The sequence below is a fragment of the Muscardinus avellanarius genome, assembly GCF_963383645.1.
Source record: "Muscardinus avellanarius genome assembly, chromosome: 8".
Taxonomy (NCBI): Eukaryota; Metazoa; Chordata; class Mammalia; order Rodentia; family Gliridae; genus Muscardinus; species Muscardinus avellanarius.
Genome location: NC_137794.1, coordinates 85,948,141 through 85,975,215, shown reverse-complemented (window position 1 = coordinate 85,975,215; position 27,075 = coordinate 85,948,141). Strand labels below are relative to the sequence as shown.

The following is a 27,075-nucleotide window of genomic DNA, read 5'->3' as shown; positions in this document are numbered from 1 at the left end:
CAACACCCCGAATAGGCCATAGATTAGAGTCCTTGGTTCTCAGAGAGGTGAGGCAAGATTTCAAGATCACACAGCTCATATAAGCAAGATTCCAAGTCAGGTCTGTATCTCTAAAAAGCCCAAGCTGCCGGGCGTGGTGGCGCACGCTTGTAATCCCCGCGCTTGGGAGGCGGAGACAGGAGGATCGCGCTGGTTCGAAGCCAGCCGTGCTGGTGTAAGAGACCCTGTTTCAAAAATATAAAATAGGTCTGGGAGTGTAGCCCGGAGGAAGAAGGGCTTCCAGGAACCCCAGTACCACCAAAAAAAAAAAAAAAAAAAAAAAAAAAAAAAAAAAAAAAGCCCAAGCTGTTTACATTATCTAATTTTTACCAATGTTTTCCTTTCATAAACATTTAATTTAGCTTTATTGCATTGGAGAGGCACTACTGAAAGTGGGTAGTTCCGTACTCCATAAACTAGCGCTCTTTTCTCTGAAAGTGCTTTTTTATTCGTATCTTTTACTATTCTTTGCTAAATAAAACTTTTACCCTATTGGCTTTTATGATGGTATTGCTCTTTTGAATCACAAATATAATTAGAGGCAGTTCTGAAAACGTACTAACTGCTCGCTTCAGGTGCTGCGTAGCAGGTGTGCACTTCTCGAGGGTCCTCAACAAAGATTTTTGACCCTCTGAAATATCTCCTTATAGCCCTTTCCTCTTCACGTCCATCATTTAGAACTCCTTCCTCAAATAATGAAGAACCAATTCTCAACTCTGTCTTATGCTGATAAAAAGTCAAAAAGGAATCCTAAAATAGGAGAGATACAAAGTTTACTAAAGATGAAATTAAATGAGGCTTAATTTAGTAAAAATTAAATAATTTTATTGTTTATAGTCATGGTTAACAACTATCCACAAAAGAAGAATAACTGAATATCCCCAAATTCACGAGTTAAAAAAATACACAAGTCCCAGTGTCTTTAAATTTTATCCCTAGTTAATTGTCAGAGTAAATAATCCCATATTGAGACAGAAACCTACACAAATGAGACTTGCAAATAGCGTAAAATAGGTCCCTTGGCACCTCTTCACTGCTCATTTGTGCCGCAGCACATGGAGAAGCCGCTTCTATGGAAAGCATAAAGTCATTCGCTGATTGCACCTCGGCCGTCTTTTCGGGTAGAGGAGGACTGCATTTCTGATGCCCACCTGCTCCTTCGGAAGTGACTGGATCTTATCTGTGTAAGTACCTTGGAAACCTTGAATTTGCTTTAATAGAACTTATTTAATAGTTCACCGATTAGTGTTTGATAGGTAAAATACATTCCCTTATCAGCTTTTTCAAGATGTCTAAATGCTGTGTGTTATATTTAAGAAATGTGCAGCATGCAAAAAAATAAAACGGGGCAATTTTCTATTTATTTAATTAGTTGGTTGCTCAAGTCTTCTTTTAGGAAGAGTTGACATAATTCAAACCTTTAGTCTGCTGATTTTATTGCTAATTTATTTCATTGCTGAAGAGAGGAGCTACTAGTTACTCTTTCTTAAGCAATGGCTTCTTAACAAAGATTAATTTGTTTTTTGGTTCCACTGATGACTTCAATTCTCACTGTACATTTGACAAAAAGCATCTTATCAAAATGGGAAAGACACTCTCAATTACTTTATTTTAAATACTATGACATAGCCAGTTCTACTCTGAGGAAATTTTCAGCTTGGATCCTTCTTCTTTGTCCTGAAGGATATTGTCTACAGTAGCTTCAAAAGGGCCTAGCCAGACAAACCAGGGCTAGCAGAACTAACTCTTACCAAACTTGGAATCCTGTGTTACATTTAGATTTCAAGGCACATTTGATTCAGTACCCAGGGAAATTGCACTAAGTTCAATTGCCCTTGAGTTTCTTTCCTCTGCTTTTTGTTTTAATATTTTTATTGGTACATTGTAATTATGCATCATAGTGAGACTCAAAGTCATATAAACAAACATGCACACAGGTCTTAATGTGTTTCCTTTTCGGTCCCACCCTGCTTGCCACCCATCCCTGTATGTAATAGTGAGATGGGTAGTGATACCCTCATTCGTGATCGCAGCATAATTTGAACTATTTCTTTCACCAGTTCTCCCTCCCTCCCTCCCTACCACTCTTTCCCTATCCCCTCCCACTATATACCCAGGGGCCTTCTACCTATGGGCTCTACTCCCAGAACTATTTTATATTTTATTTGAAAATGGGGTCTCACTAAGTTGCTGAGAGCCTCACTAAGTAGCTGAGGCTGGCTTCTAACCTGCGTGATCCTCCTGTCTCAGCCTCCAGAGTACTGGGATTACACGCGTGCGCCACCATGCCCGGCCCCCTCCCACTATTCTACTGGTTCCTTGCCCCAATTATTTAAAGTCTCTTTTGTGTTCTTATTTTCTCTCTAGCTAGTTTCCTCATCTTGATCTCACTTTCTGATTGTTTAACAGACAAGAGTTTCTGTTTGGGTGGAGGAGGTGACCTCTTCTGGAAGAGCAGAACCCATAAATGAGGGCTGTCCCCACCCAAGGTGCTGAAGAGCCCCCCGCTGCATTCTGCTACCAGGTGAATGGGTCTTGCCCCAGGACGATCCACCCGCTGGGTGTGCAGGTGGCCATCTACCTGGCCTGTGCGACAGGCATGCTGGTTACAGTTCTAGGGAACCTGTTTGTAGTGTTTTCTGTGTCTTACTTTAAAGTGCTTCACACGCCCACCAATTTCTTGCTGCTCTCGTTGGCCCTAGCTGACATGTTGTTGGGGCTCCTGGTGCTGCCCCTAAGCACTGTTCGCTCCGTGGAGAGCTGCTGGTTCTTTGGGGACCTCCTCTGCCGTCTGCATACCTACCTGGACACCCTCTTCTGTCTCACCTCCATCTTCCACCTCTGTTTCATTTCCATTGACCGCCACTGTGCCATCTGTGACCCCCTGCTCTATCCCTCCAAGTTCACTGTCAGGGTGGCTCTCAGGTACATCTTAGCAGGCTGGGGGGTACCAGCAGCTTACACCGCCTTCTTCCTCTACACAGATGTGGTGGAAAGAGGACTTAGCCAGTGGCTGGACGAGATGCCTTGCGTGGGCAGTTGCCAATTGCTGTTCAATAAGTTTTGGGGCTGGTTAAACTTCCCTGCCTTCTTTGTCCCCTGCCTCATCATGATCACTTTGTACGTGAAGATCTTTGTGGTTGCTACCAGGCAGGCTCAGCAGATCAACACCCTGAGCAAAAGCTTGGCTGGGGCGGCCAAGCGTGAGAGGAAGGCCGCCAAGACCCTGGGCATTGCTGTGGGCATCTACCTCTTGTGCTGGCTACCCTTCACCGTGGACACGCTGGTGGACAGCCTCCTTAACTTCATCACGCCACCGCTGGTCTTTGACATCTTTATCTGGTTTGCTTATTTTAATTCAGCCTGCAACCCCATCATCTATGTCTTTTCCTACCGGTGGTTCAGGAAGGCACTGAAACTTGTCCTGAGCCGGGAGATCTTCTTGCCACGAACACCCACTATTGATCTTTACCAAGAATGACTCCTTCAACAGATGCAAGCAGGGATCCAGTGGGAAGGGTGACAGGTGATGCCGTGGGTTTGTGGGCAGCTTCCAGGATTTAAGCGGAGGGAAAAAACAACTTGATAACTTGGAAAGAGATAAGGCACTCCTCTCATTCACTTTTCTCATAGTAGAATATGAGAAAGGACAAATAGGGAAGATATTTGTTGGAAATACTTGGGTCCAAAACCAATGCTTCCTTGAAACAGCTAAGATGCAGAGGTGAGAGGAGCTGAGCCCCCAGGCCTAAATGTCTGAGTTCTTGCCCTGACGTTGCCACATGCAGCAGCCAGGAAAGACTTCTCCCTTCAAATTGTCCATCTCCCCTGCCACAGAGTGTCCCCATTTTAGAAAATCAGGGGTGTACTGTTTCCTCTCTGTGGTATCCTGAAGCTAAACTATTACATAATCTAACTTTGAATCGTAATTTTGCTTCACATTGTGTAATCATAGTCATGTGTTTCGAATGTCTCTTTTTAAAACTATGCATTTTGTCTCTTGGGCCCAAATGCTAAACACATTTGTAAGTTAGGCTTTATGATCACTGAGTAAATGTATTATATTCTTTTATATGGGGGGATGTGCTGGGTATTGAATCCAGGGGCATTCTATCTCTAAGATGGACCCCCATTTTATTTTATTTTATTTTTTTACGTTGAAACAGGATCTCATTAAGTTGTGGAGGGCCTCACTAAGTTGCTGTGGCTGACCTCCAACTGTATGGTGGTACATACTTTGTAATCCCAGTGTTTAAGAGCCTGAGACAGGAGGATCGCAGTTTACTGATGCCTTAGAATTAGCTACTTAGTGAGGCCCTCCACAACTCAGTGAGACCCTGTTTCAAAATAAAGAATAAAAAATAGGGGTGGAGGTATAGCTTGGAGGATGCTCCTGAGTTCTATTCCCAGGAGCTGGGAGTGTAGCTCAGAGGTAATATGCCCCTGAGTTCAATCCCCAGTACCTAAAGAATAAAACAAAGCAAACAATAACAAACAAACAAACAAACAGAATTATAAAGAAAAAATTATTTTGAAATACAATGATCAAATATCTTAGAAATAACTAAGTCTATAGTATAATTATATGTGTGCTTTCTGAAAGCATCAGATAAAATCTGCAGCAGATGCAATAAATCATAATTCAAAGCAGTAATGGTCATAGATGAAATTGCACAATATCTGCAGCAACTATATTGCAATATAAAAATATTAGTTTCTGTTGGTGACAAAAATCTGAGGTTGTTCTAATATCACTGTGTTTTTTTCCCCCCTTCATTCAGAAAGGAAGGCAGTCAGAGGTTAGTGAACATAAAGATAGAATGTTTTTCCCCTGTAAGTTCCTGGGTCCATTGATTAAGAATCTCTTTTAAATGTGAACACCAGGAAATCCTTCCAAGCATGGCAGCTCTGTGATTTGACGTGGACAGAGAACATGGCAGTCAGCTCTCGCTATTAACTGCTGATGGGCAACACCTGATATGTTCTTGTCTTCCTCAAGAGTTTTCTTATGCTGTGAGACTATCATGCACCAATAAAAGAATAAAAAGAAATAAAATGAGTGGAGAAGCACAGTCATTTATTGGTCCTTTTGTTCTCATTTAGAATGGTTTTGTTCTTTAAAAAAAAATCTGTTGCCCAAATATATCAGCATAGTTTCAAATTGTAGGATAGATTATTTTTTTGTCTAAACATCTCTCACTTATATTGCTTTCTTAAAACTCAATTAACCCCATTATAGCTCACCCCAGCTGACAGTATGAGTGAATATATAATACATCTGAGTGTCTGAGCACATGAGGGTAAATAGATGTGTGTGTATGAGTATATATGTGTTTAAGTATAATATAACGTGGGACCTAGTGTCATATATGATAAGGGTCCTAAGCAAGGCAGTTTCCATAGCAAGGAAACTTTGTATTGCTCTTGTGTATGGCATATCTGTTGTATACACTTAGTTTTGAAGGAAGCTTAAAGAATCTCAGGGTCGCCGGGCGTGGTGGCGCACGCCTGTAATCCCAGCATTTGGGAGGCTGAGACAGGAGGATCGCGGTTTGCAGACAGCCTGAGCTACTTAGGCCCTTTGCAACTCAGTAAGACCCTGTTTCAAAATAAAGAATAAAAAATAGGGCTGTGGGTGTAGCTTGGAGGTACAATGCCCCTGGTTTCCATCCCCAGTACTGAAAAAAAAAAAAGAATCACAGAGTCTGCTGGGTGTGGTGGTACACATCTGCAGTCTCAGTTACATGGGAGTCTGAGGCAGGAGGATCATGAATTCAAGCCCCATCTGAACAACATAATGAGACCCTGTCCCACTCTCCCAAATCAAGAGGATTCACTAATAAGTGAGTAATAGAATAAGGTCCCTTCTCCTACGCAGCATTTTACCTATTGCGTAACTCATCTTTTGAACTTTGATGGCCGCAAAGTCAGAACTGTAGGGGAAGCCACCAGTACCCAAAGAGAAAGGGCTTGCCATAGTCGCCAGGGCCAGCCTTGGGCACTGTCACACGTTGCCACTGAAAGATTTCTCTTTTTACACTTTTTTGTTTTATGTTGTACTCCCACTACAGTCGCCCCACTCACTCTCGCCTTGGAAGGAACTAAGGTCTCTGATTCACTGATGTCGGGCTTGGCGGTGTGGGTTACTTTGATTAATGCAAAATGGGCCGATGTGACACTTGTCACGTTCAAACAGCAGCTTTCAATGTCCTCACGGGGCACAGCCCAGCTCTTGTATGTCTGCTCTCTTCTAGGAGAACAGACTATCCTAGAAAATGCTGCTCCGTCAGCTGGAGTCCCGGCCCAAGGAAACATGGGGCCAGATGTGTAAATTGCAATTAACCTGCAGCCAAAGCAGAGCTACAACTGTCCTAGGGTCTTCCTGTAACACGAGCCCAAAATACACATTTGTCATTAAAAACCATTGAAAATTTGTTATGTTGGTGTCTTTGTTTGTTCATTTGTTTTGCTGGGGATTAAAGCCAGGGGCTAATAAGTGTTAGGCAAGTGTTCTGCCACTGAGCTACATACATAGCCATTGCTGGTGTTCTAATTTTTTATTTGGGAGGGGTACTGGAGACTGAACTCAGGGATGTTCTACCTCTGAGCTACATGCCCAATAAAAATTTATATTTTGTTTCATTTTATTTATTTATAGTGTGTTTAGTTATAGGGATATTTCTTTGTAAATGATTAACAATGATGCGTTTAATCATAATAAAATATATGTATGAATGACTCTGTCGCAACTATTATAAACTCTTTGGAAAAGAGTTATTTATTTATTTATTTATTTATTTATTTATTTATTTTGGGTTGTACTGGCTTTCTACCTCTGGGCTATACTCCCAGACCTATTTTATATTTTATTTGAAAACAGGGTCTCACTAAGTTGCTGAGAGCCTCACTAAGTAGCTGAGGCTGGCTTCGAACTTGTGCAATCCTCCTGTCTCAGCCTCCTTAGGGCTGGGATTACAAGAGTGCACCACCATGCCTGGCTGAAAAGAGTTGTTTTATAGAGTGAGTCTTTTGAAATGCTTTTTTTTTTTTTTGTACTGGGGAATGAACCTGGGGACATTGCACCTCCAAGTTGCACTCTGAGCCCTCTTTATTCTTTTGTATTTGAAACAGGGTCTTTCTAGGTTGCTGAGAGTTTTGTTACACTGCTGAGGCTGGTCTCGAACCTGTGATCCTTCTATCTCAGCCTCCAAAGTACTGGAATTACAGGTGTGTGCTAACAAGCACAGTTTTTGACATACTTTTCTTTGGACTTTATTGATTGGCCTAATGGAACTTACATGTCATTAGCAGAGACAGACAGATAAAAACCCAAGTAAATAAACACATAAATAAGATTATAATATATTCTGCTACATACAATTAAAGAAGTGAGGGTAAATGTGCTAAATGCCAGAATAAAAGAGAGTTGCCAGCATTGGCTGAGGCAGTGATCTTCCTAGTGGAAGAATGTCAATGATGAGACCTGAAGGGTGGCCAGAGCCAGCCTCATGCAAGTCTGAGGCAAGCACGGTCCAGGTGGTTAGTTGGGCTAGCCTGTGCAGACTCTCGAAGCATCCTGTGCGGGTGGCCGGCAGGCTGTGAGTGGGAAACGTGGCAGCATGCTGAGCTGGGAAAAGTAGAAGTAGATATAGTTAGAAAGTAGAACAGAGTTAGCTGGGCATGGTAGTGCACGCTTGTAATCCCAGCACTGGGGAGGCTGAGACAGGAAGATCGCACAGGTTCGAAGCCAGCCTCAGCTTCTTAGTGAGGCTCTCAGCAACTTAGTGAGACCCTGTTTCCAAATAAAATAGAAAATAGGTCTGGAGGTGGAAAAGCCCCTGGGTTCTACTCCAAGTACAACCAAAAGAAAGAAAGAAAGAAAGAAAGAAAGAAAGAAAGAAAGAAAGAAAGAAAGAAAGAGAAAGAAAGAACAGAGTTTATTTGATTCTAAATAGAAGACATCCAGGAACATATATAGCGCCCAAGGCCCCGTCCCCAGCGGCCCCTCCCCCAGCCGTGGCCCATCTCTGAACCTTGCTGCATTGGGACGATGCTTTCAACATGTGAGCCTTTGGGAGACATTCCAAACAAATCATAATGGGGGTGGGGTTCATTTTATTTCGCGATACAAATTCATATCATATCATGTATATCAAACACTATATCGACTTATATCTTTGATATTTCATATTTGATTTAGGCAATGTTATTTCACCTGAATTTATTTGAAGAAATACAGCTTAGCACTGGGAGGCCAAGACAGGACGATTGCAGGTTTGAGGCCAGCCTCAGCAACTTAGAAGAGAGATCCCAGCATTTGGGAGGGAGGCTGAGACAGGAGGATTGCACAGGTTCGAAGCCAGCCTCAGCTGCTTAGGCCCTTTGCAACTCAGTGAGACCCTGTTTCAAAATAAAGAATAAAAAATAGGGCTAGGGGTGTCACTCAGAGGTAGAATGCCCCTGGGTTTCATCCCCAGTACCGCAAGATAGAAAGAAAAAGAGAGAGAGAGAGAGAGAGAGAGAGAGAGAGAGAGAGAGAGAGAGAGAGAGAGAGAGAGAGAAGAGAAAGAAAGGCAGACACAGTAGAGAAATAACTGAGAAAACTTTGGCTATTTTTCTCCCAAGTACACTCTTTCTCTCTCTCATTCTCTCCCCCCTTACCAGTTCACTGGTAGTAAAAACACCTTTGAGAATATTTTTTCAACAATTTTTATTCTCTCTTGTTAGATTTTATTTTGCAAATTACTCTGTGTGGCAGAAATGCTTATTTCTCCCCTAATAACCATTTCATCCTTTCTCCACAGAGCCAGAACTTTCCTTCCATCAACAGAGCTGAAAGTGTTGAATAAGGACGCATAAAACCTCTCTTCCTGCCTCTTGCTCCTCCCCGCTTCCAGGAACATGTGTGATTTGGCCAGAGCTCCAGTGGCCATTTTGGAACCACAAAAAGACATTATCAGGAGAGTCACAACACTTTTGACTCTATCATGCTGGAGTGACCAAGCCAAATCCCACAATCACTGCATTTTAACTTCATCATTGCTTAAGTGAAACACATTTGAATCTGTTTATATCTATTTCTGCCAAGTTCAAATCCTGAGAGGCCTTACCACACAGCATGATGCTCCATTTAACTAAGCAAGCCTGTGGTCCTGGTAAACGCTGCGATTTTCACTTGCTGCCCTACATTTTCCAGCCAGTAGGTGGGGCTGTCTGCTAGGTTCTGGCTAATAGGCTGCCTTGATACGCTGTCCTTTAAGGAGACTCAGAAAAAGAATAGATGAATAGATAGATGGAGGCTTGCTTTCAAATCAGCCTGTATCACCGATGTCAAGGACTGCTGCCCAGGACAGTGTTTCAGACTCAGTGGACTTCACATGAGCAAGAAATAAACCTTTCTAGTGTTAAGCCACAGAGGTAGGGAGGGTGGTTGCACATTAACCAGGTCTAGCTTATACCCTACTTGGAAACAGTGTATTCATGGCCTCAAGAGTTTGGGAACATCCAGAATACAATACTAAATGTTTAAAACTTGTGATTACATAAATTTTGGGGGGAGGAAGGTGTGAATACATAGAGTTCAATATTTTCCATTTGACTGTCATCTAAAATTCATTCAAGAACCACTAACATACAGGACAAACACTGACTACTACATGTTTTTCATAGAGCTTGCATTTATTTATTTCTTCTTCTTTGTGATAGTACTACTTGTTTTTCCAAAATTCTCATTTTCATATAGAGAGTTTAATTTGGGTTTTAAGTCAGATGATTTGAGTTCGAAGTTTTTTGTTTTGTTTTGTTTTGTTTTTGGTGGTACTGGGGGTAGAACCCAGGGGCTTTCTATTTCCGGGCTACACTCCCAGACCTATTTTTTTAAATATTTTATTTAGAAACAGGGTCTCACTAAGTTGCTGAGAGCCTCACTAAGTAGCTGAGGCTGGCTTCGAACCTGTGAGATCCTCCTGTCTCAGCCTCCCAAGTGCAGGGATTACAAGCTTGTGCTACCACACCCGGCTGAGTTTGAAGTTTGACAAAGTTTTTACCAGATATATAATTTCTTGCAAACGTACTTTGCTTCTCTGATACCCAGGTTCCTCATCAGCAAAATGGATAAAATATAGGATTAATGTAAGTTATGTATGTGCTTTTACACATCAATTGGTAGATAAATATTTAAATCTTATCATTGTTCACATATTTTTATTGAATTGTTTATGTTTATGTCCTTTAGGGCTAGAATCCTAAAACTTTTAAGCTCTTGAGGGGAAGAATTTGTTCTTGTTTTTTTCTTCTATAGAGCATAACTGTCTTATAGAAATATTATATGAACCATGTATGTAATTTTAAACTTTTCTAGTAGACAATTTGAGGAAGTTAGAGAAAATTAGTTCAAATAATATTTTATTTAACCCAATATTATAAAAAATCGATCATTTCAACATGTAACTGATGAGAGATTTTATATGCTTTTGTTTGTACAAAGTCTTTGTATTTATATATAATTCAATTCACTTGACCTTAGCCAGATGGCTGAAAAGCGATATATAGTATTACTAAATTCAGACTAGACATATTTCAGGCCCTCCATAAACACATGTTGGTAAATGGCTACCGTACTGGGTAGTATAGTTATTGGCTCTAAAATAATATCTTGATCGATTGATTGATTGATTGTTTGGTTGTGGTTCTCCTACTAAAATTCTCTTCTTTAAGATTTTTGGCTATTCCTTTTGTGTGCTTAATTGTGTTCGGTGTGCCACTGACTTTATACATTTCATGAAAACTTACTCTGTGTAAAAAATTCCTTTATTTTTCTAAAATTTAATTTCTAAAAAATTTTTTTCTTTCTGTTAAAACAAGTGATAGATGCTCAAGCCATACTCTGAGTCTTTCATGAAATTTTCTGAGACATTTTTAGCCCATGGCTTTCTTTCTCTCTTCCAACAGCATACCATATGCCATATATTACATATCATATAATTTATTTTCTATATTATAATTGACAACAAGCATGTCATGAGTATTATTAGTCACTATAATAACATGAGTTGGAAAACCATTTCTATTCTTTAGAAATACACACTGAACTTGATAAATTATAGATTAAAACACAAAATAAGGAATGTATCTCATAAGTATCAAATCATTAATACAGAACAGTGTTACATAAACATTTTCCTGGAACAATTGTTCTGCTATTCATCCTCCACCCCAAATAGGTCTTTGGACTAAACACATTTTTAGCACGCTAAACAAGGTCAGATGGGTTTTTGTTAAAACAGGACTTCTCGGAGCCTTTAACATAGCAACAGATAGTGGCATTCTCCAAGAGAAATAATCATTGGCATCTTGGATTTTCCCACTAGACATTCTGCATTCTATTTTTTTCCATTCCCAATCACACTAAACCCAGAACTTACTACACACTACACACTGAGTCTTCAAAGACATCTGTGGAGTGGATAAATGAGTGAATAATACAGAGATACATGCCGTCTTGTTCTCACATGGATACATGGATAAGTTGGAAATTCATTAAACAAAAATTGTGTGTTCTATTTTTTTTTTTTGTGTGTGTGTGTGTGTGTGTGTGGTATTGGGGATAGAACATAGGGGCATTCTACCTCCGAGCTACACTCCCAGCCCTATTTTTTTAGTCTTTTTATTTTTGAAACAGAGTCACTGAATTGTGAAGGGCCTCGCTAAGTAGCTGAGGCTATCTGCAAACCGCAATCCTCCTGTCTCCGCCTCCCAAAATCTGGTTAACAAGCATGCACCACTATTCCTGGCTTGCCCTATATTTTTGGTATTTTTATTTAGAAGAGTTAGGGATTTATAAAAATGCTACAAAGAAAAGAGTCCCTATACACTCATTCTCATTTTCTCCCATTATTATCATCTCAGTTAGTATGGTACATTTGTAATAATTAACAAACCTATATTGTGTTAGTCAAGTTTTTATTGCTATGACCCAAATACCTGACAATAATAACATAGAGGGGGAAAGATTCAGTTTGGCTTGTGGTTTCAGAGGATCCAGACCATGGCTGCCTGGCTCTGTTGCTCTGGTGTAACATCATGGTGGAAGGGTTTAGTGGAGGAAAGTGATTCAGCTAATGGCAGCTGGGAATCAGAGTTGGGGGAGAATGGGCCAGGGAGAAGAGAACCCTTTCTGGGCACACTCCCAAGTGACCTACTTCCTCCAACTGGGCCCCACCTCCCACTAGTTATCTATCAATGAATTAATCTATATGATAGAGGTATAGTAATTCATAAAATGCTTAATCCATGGGCTAGTCCACAGATGAGATCAGAGCCTCACCCCGATAATGCAAGCATCACCAAAAAGTCTTACCGCAGTACACATGAGACTGTAGGGAAATTTCAGATCAAAACCATAACAAATACCTTAGTGTACCAATAAAAAGCTGATTCATTATTTACATTTTTTCATTTCCCCTAATATCTCTTTTCTGTGGTAGCTTAACCATTTAAGACCTCATAGCACATGTGTGCTCTCTCCTCAGGTTCCTCTGGATCAGACAAGTTCTCATACTCTGCTTATTTTTGATGACCTTAACAGTTTTAAGAAGTACTGACCAGGAATTTTATGTGGTCCTTAATGAGGATTTGTCTACAGTTTTTCTTATGATTATGCTGGGTATATGTTTGTGGAAGGAAGATCATAGAGATAAAAGGCCATTCTCATCACATAATGCCAGGAACAATCCTGATATATCAATAGGACTTATCGCTATTGATGTTAATCTTGTGTGTGTGTGTGTGTGTGTGTGTGTGTGTGTGTGTGTGTATGTGCGTGTGCAGTACTGGGATTGAATTCAGGGGCATTCTACCTCCGAGCTACACCCAGCCCTATTTTAATTTTTGCTTTGAAACAGGAGCTCACTAAGTTGTGGAGGGCCTCATCTTGCTGAGGGTGGCCTTGAACCTGCAACTCTTCAAGCTAGCCTCCCATGTACTGAGATTACAGGCATGTGTCACCAGGCCTAGATGATGTCAATCTTAACCATCTGCCCAAGTAGCATTTTTCCTTATAAAAATGTCCACAATGACCAACATTGCTTCTTGCCAGAATCAAAATTTATTAAAGATCAAGGTGGGATGTTATTACTTCTGTGGATGTTCTTAGCTGTGTCCACAACACTGATTCCTGATTTCAATCAATGTAGGTATATGACTCACATTTGATAATTGAAAAAAAAGACAAGTGCCTGAATGCATATTATTGATTTATATTCCATAAGGTCCCCAAAACTTACAAATTCTTGGTTGGATTAAGCTTCTTTACAGAAGGAGAAAACTAGAGCCTCCCATCAAAAGCAATTCCTCTTAAATGAACAAGTAATATTCAGTGTGTGTAAACAGAGTTGTATAATGTAAGATTCTATTCATACAAACTATTTACACAATTTTCTGCGGTAGCAAGAAGAGCCGCCACATTATCATCCCAACATCACCCCCATAGCCACCCTAATGTCTCCCACATCATCCCCCTAACATCGTTCTGTGGAATACAATGGCTTCGCCTCCTATCTTGGGAGGGAAAATAATGACTCTGAAGGGCAGTAGCTTACTGGACAATCACAGCACATGTTTCCAGAAGATGTCTACACAGTCTGAGGTCTCCCAAAAGTTTGAACAGACTAAACTGCTACCCAAGAGGCTCTTTTGGTAAATTAAAAAAAAAAAAGCAAAAGAAAACAAGAACATAGTGAAGGCTATTTATGCATGAAATATTAAGCAGGCTGGGATCAAGTAGAAAGCTTTGTAAAGAAACAAGAGAATCAAAGGAGAACAGGATATTTTCGGGGAACATAACAGAACAAAGGAAAAGTCCGTGGATTAAAAGAAGAAAGGGAAACAGTTTGCACAGAGTGGAGTACACTGAGCTTTGAAGCAATGAAGTGGTAAATTAATGTATATTAGTCAAGGTAATATTGTTGGAGAAATAAAAGAGAAGTGCACATCTTAACAAAAATGAAAAACACTGATACTATTTGAAGGAAGAGCAATTTATTCATTCTTCCTTACTAGTCTCCCTCAATTTCCTAAAAACTCATTTCATTTGGAAGTTTTCAAGATGTCTTCAATTTCCTCAACCCAACAGCCTATATTTGGTCAGAGAACAAATTCATGGTAGCTGAACTGTTCTTGAAAACCTGACCACTCACAATAACTTTAATGGCTTTCTTAAACCACGGGTAAAATAAAGCATAAATCAAAGGGTTCATGGCTGAGTTGTAATAGGCACACCAAACACAAATCTCGTAAATATAGGCAGGGGTGATAAAGCCCATGAAAGCGTCGACTAGGGAATCAATGCTATACGGTAGCCATGAGATCATAAAAGCTACCACGGTGATCCCCAGCGTTTTCGCGGCCTTTCTCTCTCTCTTGGCCACTCTGGCTTTGTAACTCTCTGAAGAGGATTCTTCTTTGTTACTAATATTTTCAATCATTTTAGCCTGCTGTCTAGCCACAAGAAAAATATTCCCATACAGAATTACCATAACAAGGGAAGGTATAAAGAAGGATAGAAAATCGATCAACACCCAGTTTTGATTTACAACTACCTGACAGCCTCCTACGCAGTTGAGGGCACTGGCTAAGTCCTCCAGCCCATCCTCATTGACGCCGGTGTAGAACACGGCGCCGCTGTAGACCAGGGGCAGCGCCCAGGAGAGGCCGATGCAAATCCCCGACACCGACACCGTGAACTTGGCGGGGTAGGCCAGGGGGTCGGTCACGGCGATGTACCTGTCGATGGAGATGAAGCACAGGTGGAAGAGGGAGGAGTAGCAGAAGGCCACGTCGCAGCAGGTGTGGAAAGTGCAGAAGCTTCTCCCGAAGTACCAGCAGCTCTCCACCGACCTGACCATGCTGAAGGGCATCACGGTGACCCCCACCAAGAAGTCCGCGCAGGCCAGCGAGGCCACCAGGAAGTTGGTGGGGGAGTGCAGCTGCCTGAAGTGGAGGATGGCAGTGACCACCAGGAGGTTGCCCAGCACGGCCAGCAGGGCGCCCAGGCCGAACAGGGCGTAGAGGAGCAGGCGGGGGCCAGGTGAGTAGGGGGTTTTCACGCAGGAGCCGTTTACGTTGTCGTAGCAGAGCAGCGGGGCTGCGGGTGGGGACGAGTTGCTGCTCATGGTGAGGCTGTCTGCCTGTGCAGAAATCGTGCCTTTGAATTTTAAGAGTGTAGGGTCTGAACCTATACAATCCAGCAGGATGCCAGGATAAACGATCAGATAGACTCTCTCTTATAATTTTTTAATTTTTTTCCCATTGTTATCAATTCCAACAATTTTCTAGAAAAGAACTGCAATAAAAAGACTGTTGTAAAAAGTTACTGGAAGTTGATTTCGAGTGACAAATGGCTCATTTTTTTAATTTGATAAAAATTTAACTCATAAATATCTCTTTATATTCTATGCTCACCTTGGAAAGTTCCTCTGAGAAACAATCACTGATAGGAAACGTCACGGGAGTCAGTGGATTACCTCTTGCAGATTTATCTCTATGTTGTCTGTCTTGCATTACGGTGGAAAGGATGTGGTCCTTCCAGCTAAATAGAAGCCATTAAGAGGAAAATCCCTGGATGGAACGAATCCCTGTAGTGCAAGGTGTGAATGGTAAGATAGTTTTCAATGGTGATTATTAGGGAAGTTATTTAACAAATAAGTCTCTATTATACATTAAATTAAATTACTAATATGTATTTTAGGCCAAAGATTTCTTTTTTCTTCAGGCATAGAGTTGACCCATTTCCCTGTTTGTAACCATGGCCTGATCTAGCCTCCTTATTAGATTTTTGTTACAAAGATACAATAGAATGCTAGCTTTAATCAACTTGGAATCTAAGAATCAACTTGGAAATGGCACAGTCTTTATAGGTAAACAAAATTCCACGTGTGTATATACCCCAGTTCTGTGATCCATTCATCTGTTGATGGACATCTGGGCTGGTTCCATAATTTTTCAGGGAAATAGGTAGAACTTGAGAATATTATGCTAGTGAGATTAGCCACCTTCAGAAAGTGAACAATTGTATGTTTTCTCTCACATGAAAGAAATTGAGTAACAAAAAAGCCCTCAGATAAAGGAGTAAAGCCTCCAAAAGAGTAATCGAGGGAGCTTCTGGGAAGGAGGAGAGCAGATAGAGATGGCATGAAGGTTTTAGTTTAAATAATGCTATGTACATATTTATAATAATCAACAGCAATCTCAATAACATGTGCAAGGAAGGGGAGGGAAGAGGATGGGATCCTGAGGGAAACACACCCATGTTGTATGCAGGCATAAATGTATCATTAGAATGCACTAACACAAAGGTTAATTAACAAAGGTTAATTTGTCTCTTCCTATCCTATTAAGAATAATTCATGCAATTGCATGACTATCAGCAAGGAGAAAGATAAAGAGCAGTAGTGGAAACTTGAGGTCCATTAAATCTATGACATAAAAGTGTTAAAAAGCTACATAGTGTCACACATACCAGCGTTCCTGAGGTGCTGGTAGAAAAGAGACCATTCTCTTCTCAAGACATCATCGCTAGGAAAACATCTGTCCAGCCACATGACAAATGGGCAGTGAACCCTCTGGCTGGTTATTGATCTTTTTGCCCCCAATGTCAAAAAAGAAATGATAAACAGAAAGTGAGAACATGGAAATGGATTTCTTAGGAAGCATTTCTCAGCTTTACTGAAAATAAGATTGTCTGTGGAAGTACAGGGCTGGGACCTTAGAGATACCTGGAAATTTCTTAGTATATTATAAAGAGTGGGAAGTATTTTTTAATAATTCAATTTGTCATCAAATCACTAATCAATAAAATTAACACTGTTAACCAAATATTCTTTCAGATTTCTCCTAATAATTTTTGAACATCTACCTTTGTGAAAGACGTTAACCTCTTATGTAGACAAAATTCTCTATCCAGCTTTCTCAGCTTAGGCTCTACTAATATTTGAGTTCTGATAAACACGTGGAGATGAGAGCTGTCCTGTAGCTTGTATGATGGTTAGTGGCATCCCTGTTGCTAGATGTCAGTAAATCCCCTCAGTTGTGATAGCTAAAAATATCTCCTAACATTTGTAAGTATCCTATAAATGCAAAAATCAACCCCCTTACCTACTGAGACCATTGTTTGAGGCTGTAAAAATGTATTCAATGATATCTGCCATTTTGGGTGGAGAAATAACTTTGTCTCCCTCCATTGTTCTGAGATTTATTAGTTAATTTATCTACTCAAGATATATTTTGTGAGTGCCTTAGTTGAGTATAAAGTAATGAATAAAACACATGAGACTTTTATTCCTATGAAGCCTGAGATCTTGAGAGGGAAGGAAACATAGAATGAAATAGTACAGAGATGGATATATGGATTCAAATGGTGATAAGCACTATAAAAGTAAAAAAAAAAAAACTATTAAAAGCTTGTGATATAAAGCACCATGACAGGAAGATTCAGCAAAAGGAGTTACTGAAAATGACATTAAACAAAAATATTGCTTCAATATTTGTAGATTTTTAGCAATCTATATTTTTATTGTATCATCTTAACTGGATATAGAAGTCTAGATTAATTATACTTTCATGTTGGGGCTTAAGCCATAAAGAGCACCTTGCCCAGTGCTGAGGTAGAATGTAATTAGAGGCTCTTCCCAAATCCCCTTCCAGTGTTATTCACAAGACCATCTTCAGTAAATAGTTTTGTAACAGATCATACAAAAATAAGGCAGAAGTTCTGTTTCCCAGGAGTTTTAGAATCTAATACCCAGGGCAAGATTTGCAGGCAAACTTTTGGCTGTCTTGCATCAGCTAAAGTTTTCAGCATCATTTCTGCACTTGACCTTTAGTTTGCAGGTTGTGAACTCCTCAAAGACACTTCTAAAATAAAAGTCCACTAACTAGACCTTCTCCCCCAGGACTGAGAGTGTGAAAGATTCCTCATTATGAGCCAGGGAAGAAAAAGAGGTGATAATGATGCCCCATGGCCATGGCAGTGCCCAACTCAGAGAACTGTTAATGAGAGGAAGAGGAGAGAAACATTTTATATCTTGTCTCCATGGATTCAAGGTAGCCAGACACAAAGCAGGAGGGGTCAAAGTGCTCCAGTGTGACTGAAGAGCAGTAGACATTGATTACAGGAAAACAATTTGAGTAATGTTCTAGTAAGTTCCATAAGTTTGTGCATTAGTGAGTCAACGTGATTCATCACATAATCCATTTGAGTTTGACAAGTACTCCTTAAAAATATACACACACTAGTTGTGGAAGACTTTGAGGGTGGTGAGAAATAGCAAGTTATCGTTTTTCTCCAGTCAGCGCTCCCAGAGTGCTCCAATGAGCACATTGGTCTCTCAGGCATGACACATATCTATCCAGTCACTTTGAGTGTTGAAAATTTCAGTTTTAGGGCACTATAGTTTAAAACTCCCACCCATACCTACTTAAGTATCCCTGTTCTCTCCCCCACCCCCAACGCCACTTCCAGGAAGCAGGTATGAGCTTATGGGCTTGCTTTTAGGGAAAGGACATGCCTGGTGTTCCATTCCTCACTCCACCCTCCTCTGCTTCTATGGATTACAGTAAAAGAGAAGATAGAATCGAAAAAGGACCAAATGATTTTATTCCAAATGTGTTTATAACCTCCACTTGCAGGATGTGACTTCCGTATTTTGAACATCCAAATCATGTCAGGCTCATACAATGCAAACCCGAATTCTTCAGGAATCTCTGAAGCAGCCGTTCCCCACTTCCCACTTACCTGAGCCCTGTGGTTATTCTGCTCTGAACTCTCAACATCTTCCTCAGCTCCCATGGGATGTCACAGACACTTGGTGAACAACACCAAGCACCTGCAAGAAGGACCAGCCCAACTGCCTCTCGGGTGCTTCCTAGGCCACATGGAATACCTGCACCTTTGCCACCTGGACCAGTGATGGCATAGGCTTCTCTCCCTATCACTCCACTTCTGCTCTCAACAGTCTCCCCAATTCTACCTTCCCTCTGTTCAGAATGGACATGGGGCAAGTCAGTAAGACTAGGGAGTAAAGAAACCTAAACAGAGAATTAAACTTGAGTCATCTCACTCCTACCTTCTTTAATGATGTGGTCCCCTGGACAGAATGACCCCATATGCAAAAGACTGTAAGGTTTCTTCTCAAGGACAGGTATAAACAGGAGCTGGAAGAGCACTACTGAAGCAGCTCCCCTGCATCAGGGATCTGTGTGGTATGCAGGCTTCGCCCAAAGGGGTCACATGCAGGGATGTCATCACAAAACCTGCATTCGTATGGCTGCCAGGCAAGGGAATTGTCCCTCAGGATTCTACGAAAGGAAGCATGAGAACAACTTTTGTCCCAGTGTCGATATTCTCTGTTTTCCATTCTTGCACTATCCTGGAGGGCGAGGGCTACAGGAAGAAAAGGAGGGAGGAGGGAGAAATGAAAAATAGGAACAGAGTCCTCCTACCTAGGTCCACAAGGCCTAGGCCTGGATGGCAGCAGGGAAGGGAGATGAGAGTATTAAACACGATAGGACTGTAAAGTAGTAATTAGTGAAAATGAACTTTTGAATGAACTTTTATTTTATAGTACTAGGAACTGAACCCAGGGGAATTCTACCTCTAAGCTCTATCTCTAGTTCTTTTTTGAAATTTTGTTGTTTAATTTCTTTTCTTTTCTTTTTCTTTTCTTTCTTTTTTTTTTTTTTTTTTTGGTGGCACTGGAGGTGGAACCCAGAGGCTTTCTAGATATGGGCTACACTCCCATACCTATTTTATATTTTATTTGTAAACAGGGTCTTACTAAGTTGCTAAGAGCCTCACTAAGTAGCTGAGGCTGGATTCAAACGTGTGCAATCCTCCTGTCCCAGCCTCCCAAGTGTGGGGATTACACCACACCTGGCTTATTTTTTAATTTTGAAACTGCACTTTCCTAAATTTCTAAGACTGGCCTCAAACCTGTGTTCCTCTTGTCACAGCTTCCCAAGTATTGGAATTATAGGCATGTGCCACCGTACCCAGTATAAACCTAGAAATTGAGTGGAAAGCTGAAATCTGGCCAGATTGTTGCAAAAACAGGGGAAGGAAGAGTCAATAAAGCAAGTTCCCATGCACAAGTATATATAATAGTAAAGCTGTTTTGTTCATGATGTGCCAAATCCAATCTATCCCATAACTAAGATACATTGAATGGGCCACACCTCCTAACTGGATGGGGTGAAGGATGACCCTGAGGAGGACAGTCTCATTTTTGATGGTTTTCCTGAATATTTGAAAAATCTTCCTAATCATCAGATCACGCATTTGGAGATCTCATTTAATTTTAGAAAGTAAATAATGAAGCCGGGCGTAGTGGCGCACGCTTGTAATCCCAGTATTTGGGAGGCTGAGACTGGAGGATCGTGGTTCGCGGACAGCCTCAGCTACTTAGTGAGGCCCTCCGCAACTCAGTGAGACCCTGTTTTAAAATAAAGAATAAAAAATTGGGCAGGGGGTGTAGCTCGGAGATAAAATGCCTTTGGGTTCTATCCCCAGACCCGCCAAAAAAAAAAAAAAAAGTAAATAATGATAATTAAACCACCATGTAGCAATTCTGAATCAGTTCTTAAATTTCTCCTATTTAAGATTACATGATCAAAAATAAATTTGTTGCTGTTGAAGTACTATTTGAATGTGACCATTAATTTCTGGATCAATATTCAGATTTGATATTCAACCACTGAAAAACCAGTGTGTCGAGATGTGGACAGTGGCTGGTCAGAAAGAGTCTAGTCTGAGAGGTGGAGAAAGGCCAGCACATGCTGTCCTTTTCCTTGCATTGGTCATCCAACTTGTGGATCACGAGGAAGCTAGGGAGGCGTGGGGGTGGCCAGGTGGAGCAGCAAGGACTTGCCTGGTGCAGCACAACAATAGATATTTATCAAGTAATGTGCCCTGTAGATATCTACTTAAGCATGTCAACATTTTAACTGTTGGAATGGTTGAATCTGAAGATCAGCCTGTCAAGCTAACTGAGCACATAATTTTAGATATATTGCTCCTGAAATCCCATTGAAATACTTCGAAAACAGAAAGCAGATGGCATCAAGTTGATTAAAAAAATGAGAAGCAATCCAACACACACACACACACACACACACGCACGCACGCGCACGCACGCACGCACACACACACACACACACACACCAGATGGTGGCCAGAGAGGTAAGAGCTATTCTTTCTCTTACCTCTCAACAGAGCCAGAGAAAAATTCCGAGTCTCAGAGGGAGCCACTCGAGAGAATAAAAAGAATGAACAGGATGTAAGAAATTCTAGAGGAACTTTTTTTTTCTTAGAGAAAGGTCTAAGGTTTCAAATTTAATGTTTCTATCAGCATAGCAAGAAAAGCCTCATATGTGAATGTGAAGGAATCAATCTGAAAGTAAAATAGAGACTACTAGAGATTAAAAGTGTGTGTGTGTGTGTGTGTGTGTGTGTGTGTGTGTGTGCAGGCACGTGTGGAAGAGCGTGTGAAAAAAGGGGAGGCTGGCTTTGATCAGTGTACACTTCATGCACATGTAGAAATATCACACTGAAGTTCATTAATATGTGCAACTAACATGTGGTAATAAATTAATAAAAGCAAAGTGTCAACCAAGAGCAAGGAGAACAAATGGAAAATGCAGGCACTAAACTCAGTCAAATATAAAAAGAAAATCATAAAAGCTCCTTGGAACAGGGACCAAGGGAAATGCTAGTTTAAGACAGAAAATGATCATCAAACTTTCCATCATCCCACTAGGTCCTGTAAGGCAGTGTAGAAACACTTATACAGTTCTGAGGGATTTCTTTCTGAACTAGAATTCCAATTCCAGTTAAAATCATAATTACCACTGAAGTACCATAAATTCCCCCATGAGTAATTGAGAAGTATAGTATACAGTGAAAATGGAGTATGGGAGAGAGGGCCATGGATCTCTAGAACCAGCACAACCCATCGGAGAAAGGAGAGTCGAGGCAATCCTCAGGAAGAGGAGGGTGCATCATGACCAGTTATCAATGCTGGTGTGGGGAAACCTGCAGGCTGTCCCTGCAAGGCCCAGTCCTGGTCCTATGGACAACCAGACTCACACCAAATGTCACAAACTTAAATTTAATTATCCACAATAATGTCTGATAATCACCCAGATGTATAAAAATCCATACAGAGTCATATTTATTTCATGTGATCATACATATTTTAACTCACTAAAGGTTTTCTATATTTAAAAGAAATACACACAAATTTTTTTCAACATTTATTGACTGACCATATTCCATGTATAGTGGAAAGTCCCTGCTGGAGGCATAAAGAGGGGAAAAAGATATTTCCTGAGAAACAGTTGTTTTGGGGGAACTAAATAGGCACAACAAGTCATTAGAATGCAGAAAATAATTGACAGGATGAACAACCTGCTTCCTAAAAATGGGAAGTTACATAAAAATTTTTCCAGAATCTCTTTTGTTTTAAACTTTTTACATGGAGAAATACCAACGGATCGTTAAATCCATGAGCTACTAAAAGTGGATATATTGCGCAAACGTGATCATATTTTTATACATAATAATGAATTGATATCAATAGAGAAAAGTTAAATATGATTTGTCATCTCAACAATGCTTAGATGAATGGATATCTGGTTAGGAAGAAGGGGTGCACATGAACTAAATGATCAAGTCATATAAAATATCAAGATCTTGGTTTTTCACTTAGTGTGTGTACCAATTCTGCCTTAGTACTTAAAAATGCAGTTTATCTAAATGGTCCCTATGAGCCTTAAAGAAAATAATCTTTTACAACACAAATACTATTTTTAAATGAATAATTATGCATGACTGAAAATTTAGAGATTTGGATGTTGAACACTTAAATGTTATTAACAGTCAATCAACATTTATTGAACAATCATTTATTAAATAGTATTCCTTCTCATGACTATAATGTTTCTAAAGAACTCTGTTTATGCTTTTCTTTATGGCAATTATATTGTTTCTCTGAAATAATTTATATAAAAATTTTGTGCTTCCAATAGCTCTAAGTATCTTGACTGTAGTGTCTGGGCCTCAATCTCTTTTGTGAGAGGAGGAATATTTAAAGTAACTTCACTTATTTTCTGACTCCTAAAAGAGAAATACTCATTCTACAATTAGTGAATGTGTAAATGAATGTTGCTATTTACATTGTCAACTATCTTTATTATTACAAATAATTGGACTGATATTATAATTAGTTTATCTGTTCATTCATTTCTCGTGACTCCAAAATTACACCTTTGGACTCACAGATATGGACCCAGACTGTGCAGACTCCTTTTGAATCTTTTTTATTTTTAAAGTTTCTCATGGAACCTACCAGAAGGGGTTACAAACCAGTGAGATACAAGAAAAGCTAAGCAGCCCAAATCATAGGCAGAATTGATCCTGGAATCCTGGCAATTCTGGTTCTGGGGCCATACTGTTTGGACTACAACTGGGTTTTGATGTCACAGTTACTAAAGACCTCTGCACCTGAACTGAAGCATTTGGGTCAAACTTGAAGTGTAATTCAATTATCTTACTTTGGGAAACCCTGCACATAGATGATAATTGTTTTTCACTGTGATATGTCTGTTGCGAATGTCCTTTCAGTTTCTCCAATCTAAAACAAGAGCCTACTCAGAAAATAAGTTTATTGTTGAGGAATTCTCTCTCAGGACTTTGCCAGTGACAATCAACTTGATGGCTTTTCGAAACCACGGATAGAAGAAAGCATAAATCAAGGGGTTCATTGCCGAGTTCGAGTAAGCAATCCAGACTAATATTTCATAGACATAGGTGGGTGTGATGAAGCCTAGGAAGGCATCAATGATGCTATCAATGAAGTACGGCAACCATGAGATCAGAAACGCTAGCACCGCCACACCCAGTGTTCTGGCTGCTTTTCTCTCCCGCTTGGCTACTCTGTCTTTGTAGCTATCTGATAACTTTGCAGTCTCATTGCTCATGCTTTCGATTTTCCTAGCCTGTTGCTTAGCAACGAGGAAAATCTTGGAATACACAATTATCATCACAAGCGCGGGCACAAAAAATAATAGAAAATTCACGAAGACCCAATTTTGATTCACTGCAATTTGGCAGCCTCCCACACAGGTGAGCGCACTTACTAGTTCCTCCAGCCCAACTTCATTTGCCCCCGTGTAAAGAAGGGCAAAGCTGTAGACAATGGAAAAGAGCCAAGAGAAGGCAATGCATGTGCCAGAAGCGGACAAAGTGAACCTGGTGGGATAGATCAGAGGGTCAGTGACAGCAATGTATCTATCGATGGAGATAAAGCACAAGTGGAAAATAGAAGCATAACAGAATGAGGCCTCAAAGCAAGAATGAAATTTACAGTAGCTCTACCCAAAGTACCAGCAGCTCTCCACGGACCTCACGGTGCTGAAGGGCATCACGGTGACTCCCACCAAGAAGTCGGCACAGGCCAGGGACGCGATCAGGAAGTTGGCGGGAGAATGCAGCTGCCTGAAGTGAAGAACTGAAGTCATCACCAGGAGGTTTCCCAACACAGCTAGCAACGCCCCAGAGCCGAACACCAAGTACAGAACCAGGCGGGGGCCCGGGGAGTAGGGCGTTTTGATGCAGGATCCATTCAAGTTCTCGTAGCACAGTTGGACAGCTGCAGGAGAGGTCAGATCACTCATGATTCTCAGTTTTGATATCTGAGAATATTGGCATCCTCTCTGATCAAATACATTTTTATGATTTTCAAGCACCTAAAAAAAGAAAAATGTGTCAATATTAGCTCATACATTTGGCTGGTTTTTTTTCCCTTTGTACTTGCACATCTTTGTGTGTTGAGAAACCGAATCATATCTTTATCTCATAAAATTATTTTTTCCTAATATGCAAGCAATCAACTTTCATTATTACACACAATGCTGCTTGTTTCTAGTTTTAAAATACCTCTTTGCTATTACCTCATTTTTCATGTCTGGGAAGTGGTTCTTGTTACAAGGATGGTCTGTTCTGTGAGTATGTTTGAGTCCTACCTTTTATTAGCATGCTTATCGTAATTTAACGAAGCAAGGGCAATGCCCAAAACACTCTTCCCCCTCAGGAAAATAGTTTAATGATTTCAAATATCTGAAGCCCTTAAGATTGAATCCCTATAGTGCAAGGGCTTTTAAATAATTATGTTTAGGTCAAAACCAAATTTATGCCCTTCTAATTTGCTGATGACACTTGATCTTTTCATGAAATGGAAATTGAACTAATACCTGTCCTGACAAACCTTTGCTCAGAATTTGAAAATCATAGTTTGTTCTAGTTAATTATTGGCGACTGAGTTTTCATTTATTTAAGAACTATTTATTACTCATTCCCATGTTGACTATCACTAATACTCTTCAAATATGCTTTATTCCTTCCAGCACTGATTGGGGTTAAAATAGAATGCAAAGTCATAAATTAATACCCAGAATATTGCAGGTATCATTTTAATAATTATGATTTGGAAATGTGGGAGAGTTGATTACAATGTTTCCCTTTGGAATAAAACAAGGTAAGTATAAGTAAAAGTAGCTTCTTCTAAGATTTGTTTGTTTCTAATAAAATTATAGAAAAGATATTTTAAAAATAAAAGGTAGAAAGAATCTTCAGAATATGGCGACTCCAACATATGACTCCATTTTGCCTTTGACAAATTTCCTTTCCTTCATTGAACTCCAGGTCAGGATTCATTTTAATATTTGATAAAAATTTCTTCTGCTGTATGACTTCTGAAACTGTTTTCTAAATGGCTTTCTGATACTGAGATAAAATTTATATTCTAAATTTTCTTACTTTTAAAATCAGTTATATTAGATAATTCTGAACAATGTTCATCAGCATATATAAGCATGCACATTCTTTTCATTTAAAACTAGCCAACAGCATATCTTTTTTTAAATATTGGCCTAATTTATAGAACTAAGAAAGATATTATGTTTTAAATTACACTTATGGGACTATAAAGAGAATGAATATATTTTCATACTCACACCAGCAGTTTGTTCATTTTTCTGTCCAATAATGAATTGCCCAATTATTTTTAGAGACGTTTTATTTTTATTTTTAAATTTCAAGAGCATTTTATTTACAGGCTTTTTGTTGTGTAAATTTAGGTGTATAGCTTGATGCTTTAATATATGTATCTGAAGTGAAACGATTCCTACAGGTAATAATTATATATTCTCATTGCCTTCCTTAATTACCTTTTTATCTTTTGTGTTCAAAAGACCAAAATACAGCTGGCTGTGATCATGCACACCTATAATCCCAGGACTTGGGAATCTGACACAGTAGGATCACAGATTAAAGCCCCACCTCAGCAATTTAGCGAGGCCCTCAGCAACTTAATGAGAGCCTGTTTTAAAATAAAAAGTACAGCAGGGAGCTGAGGATATAAGTCAGAGGTAGAGCATCCCTGGGCTAAAGCCCTAGCAACACACACACACACACACACACACACACACACACACACACACACAATATGCTTTTATTTTATTTTATTTTTTGTGGTGCCAGGGATTGAATCCAGGGGCATTCTACCTTCGAGCTACACCCCAAGCCATATTTTTTTTTTTTTAAACAGGGTCTCACTAAGTTGTGGAGGGCCTTACTAAGTAATTGAGGCTGGCTGTGAACCGGGTCCTCCCATCTCAGCCTGCCAAGTACTAGAATTATCATGCCTGACTATGTTTTTATTTTTTTTAAACACTAATGCTTTGTCCAGTGCTGCAAATATTTTCTTAAGTATGTAGTGGCTATTAATTCTGTAAATAATATTTTAGGTTCTTGAACATTTAAAAGCAATAACACTTTTTTTTTTGCAGGTCTGGGGGTGGAACCCAGGGACATTCAACCTCCCAGCTACACCTCCTGCCCTGTTTTTTATTCTTTAATTTGAAACAATAATCAGAGATAATATTGATGAATATTTTCTAGGTAAGGAAAATTTTTTTCTACTATGA

The 27,075-nt window shown here is 40.0% G+C and overlaps 3 protein-coding genes across 3 annotated transcripts; 1 reads left to right on the top strand and 2 right to left on the bottom strand.

The window, feature by feature from the left end:
- Positions 1–2,506: 2,506 nt before the first annotated feature.
- Positions 2,507–3,520, top strand: TAAR5 (trace amine associated receptor 5; the record flags this gene model as incomplete). The annotated part of the gene is made up of 1 exon (XM_080700210.1): positions 2,507–3,520. The coding sequence occupies one exon, from the start codon at positions 2,507–2,509 to the stop codon at positions 3,518–3,520; it is 1,014 nt and encodes a 337-aa protein (XP_080556336.1).
- Positions 3,521–14,171: 10,651 nt separating this feature from the next.
- Positions 14,172–15,209, bottom strand: LOC308265899 (trace amine-associated receptor 6; the record flags this gene model as incomplete). Its single annotated transcript, XM_080699879.1, has 1 exon — positions 14,172–15,209. One exon carries the CDS (start codon positions 15,207–15,209, stop codon positions 14,172–14,174), a length of 1,038 nt encoding a protein of 345 aa, XP_080556005.1.
- An 8,527-nt stretch (positions 15,210–23,736) lies between these two features.
- LOC308265900 (trace amine-associated receptor 7a-like) lies at positions 23,737–24,765 on the bottom strand (the record flags this gene model as incomplete). Its single annotated transcript, XM_080699880.1, is given in 2 exon segments — positions 23,737–24,462; positions 24,466–24,765. Coding segments are annotated over 2 exon segments (1,026 nt in total).
- Positions 24,766–27,075: the final 2,310 nt, after the last annotated feature.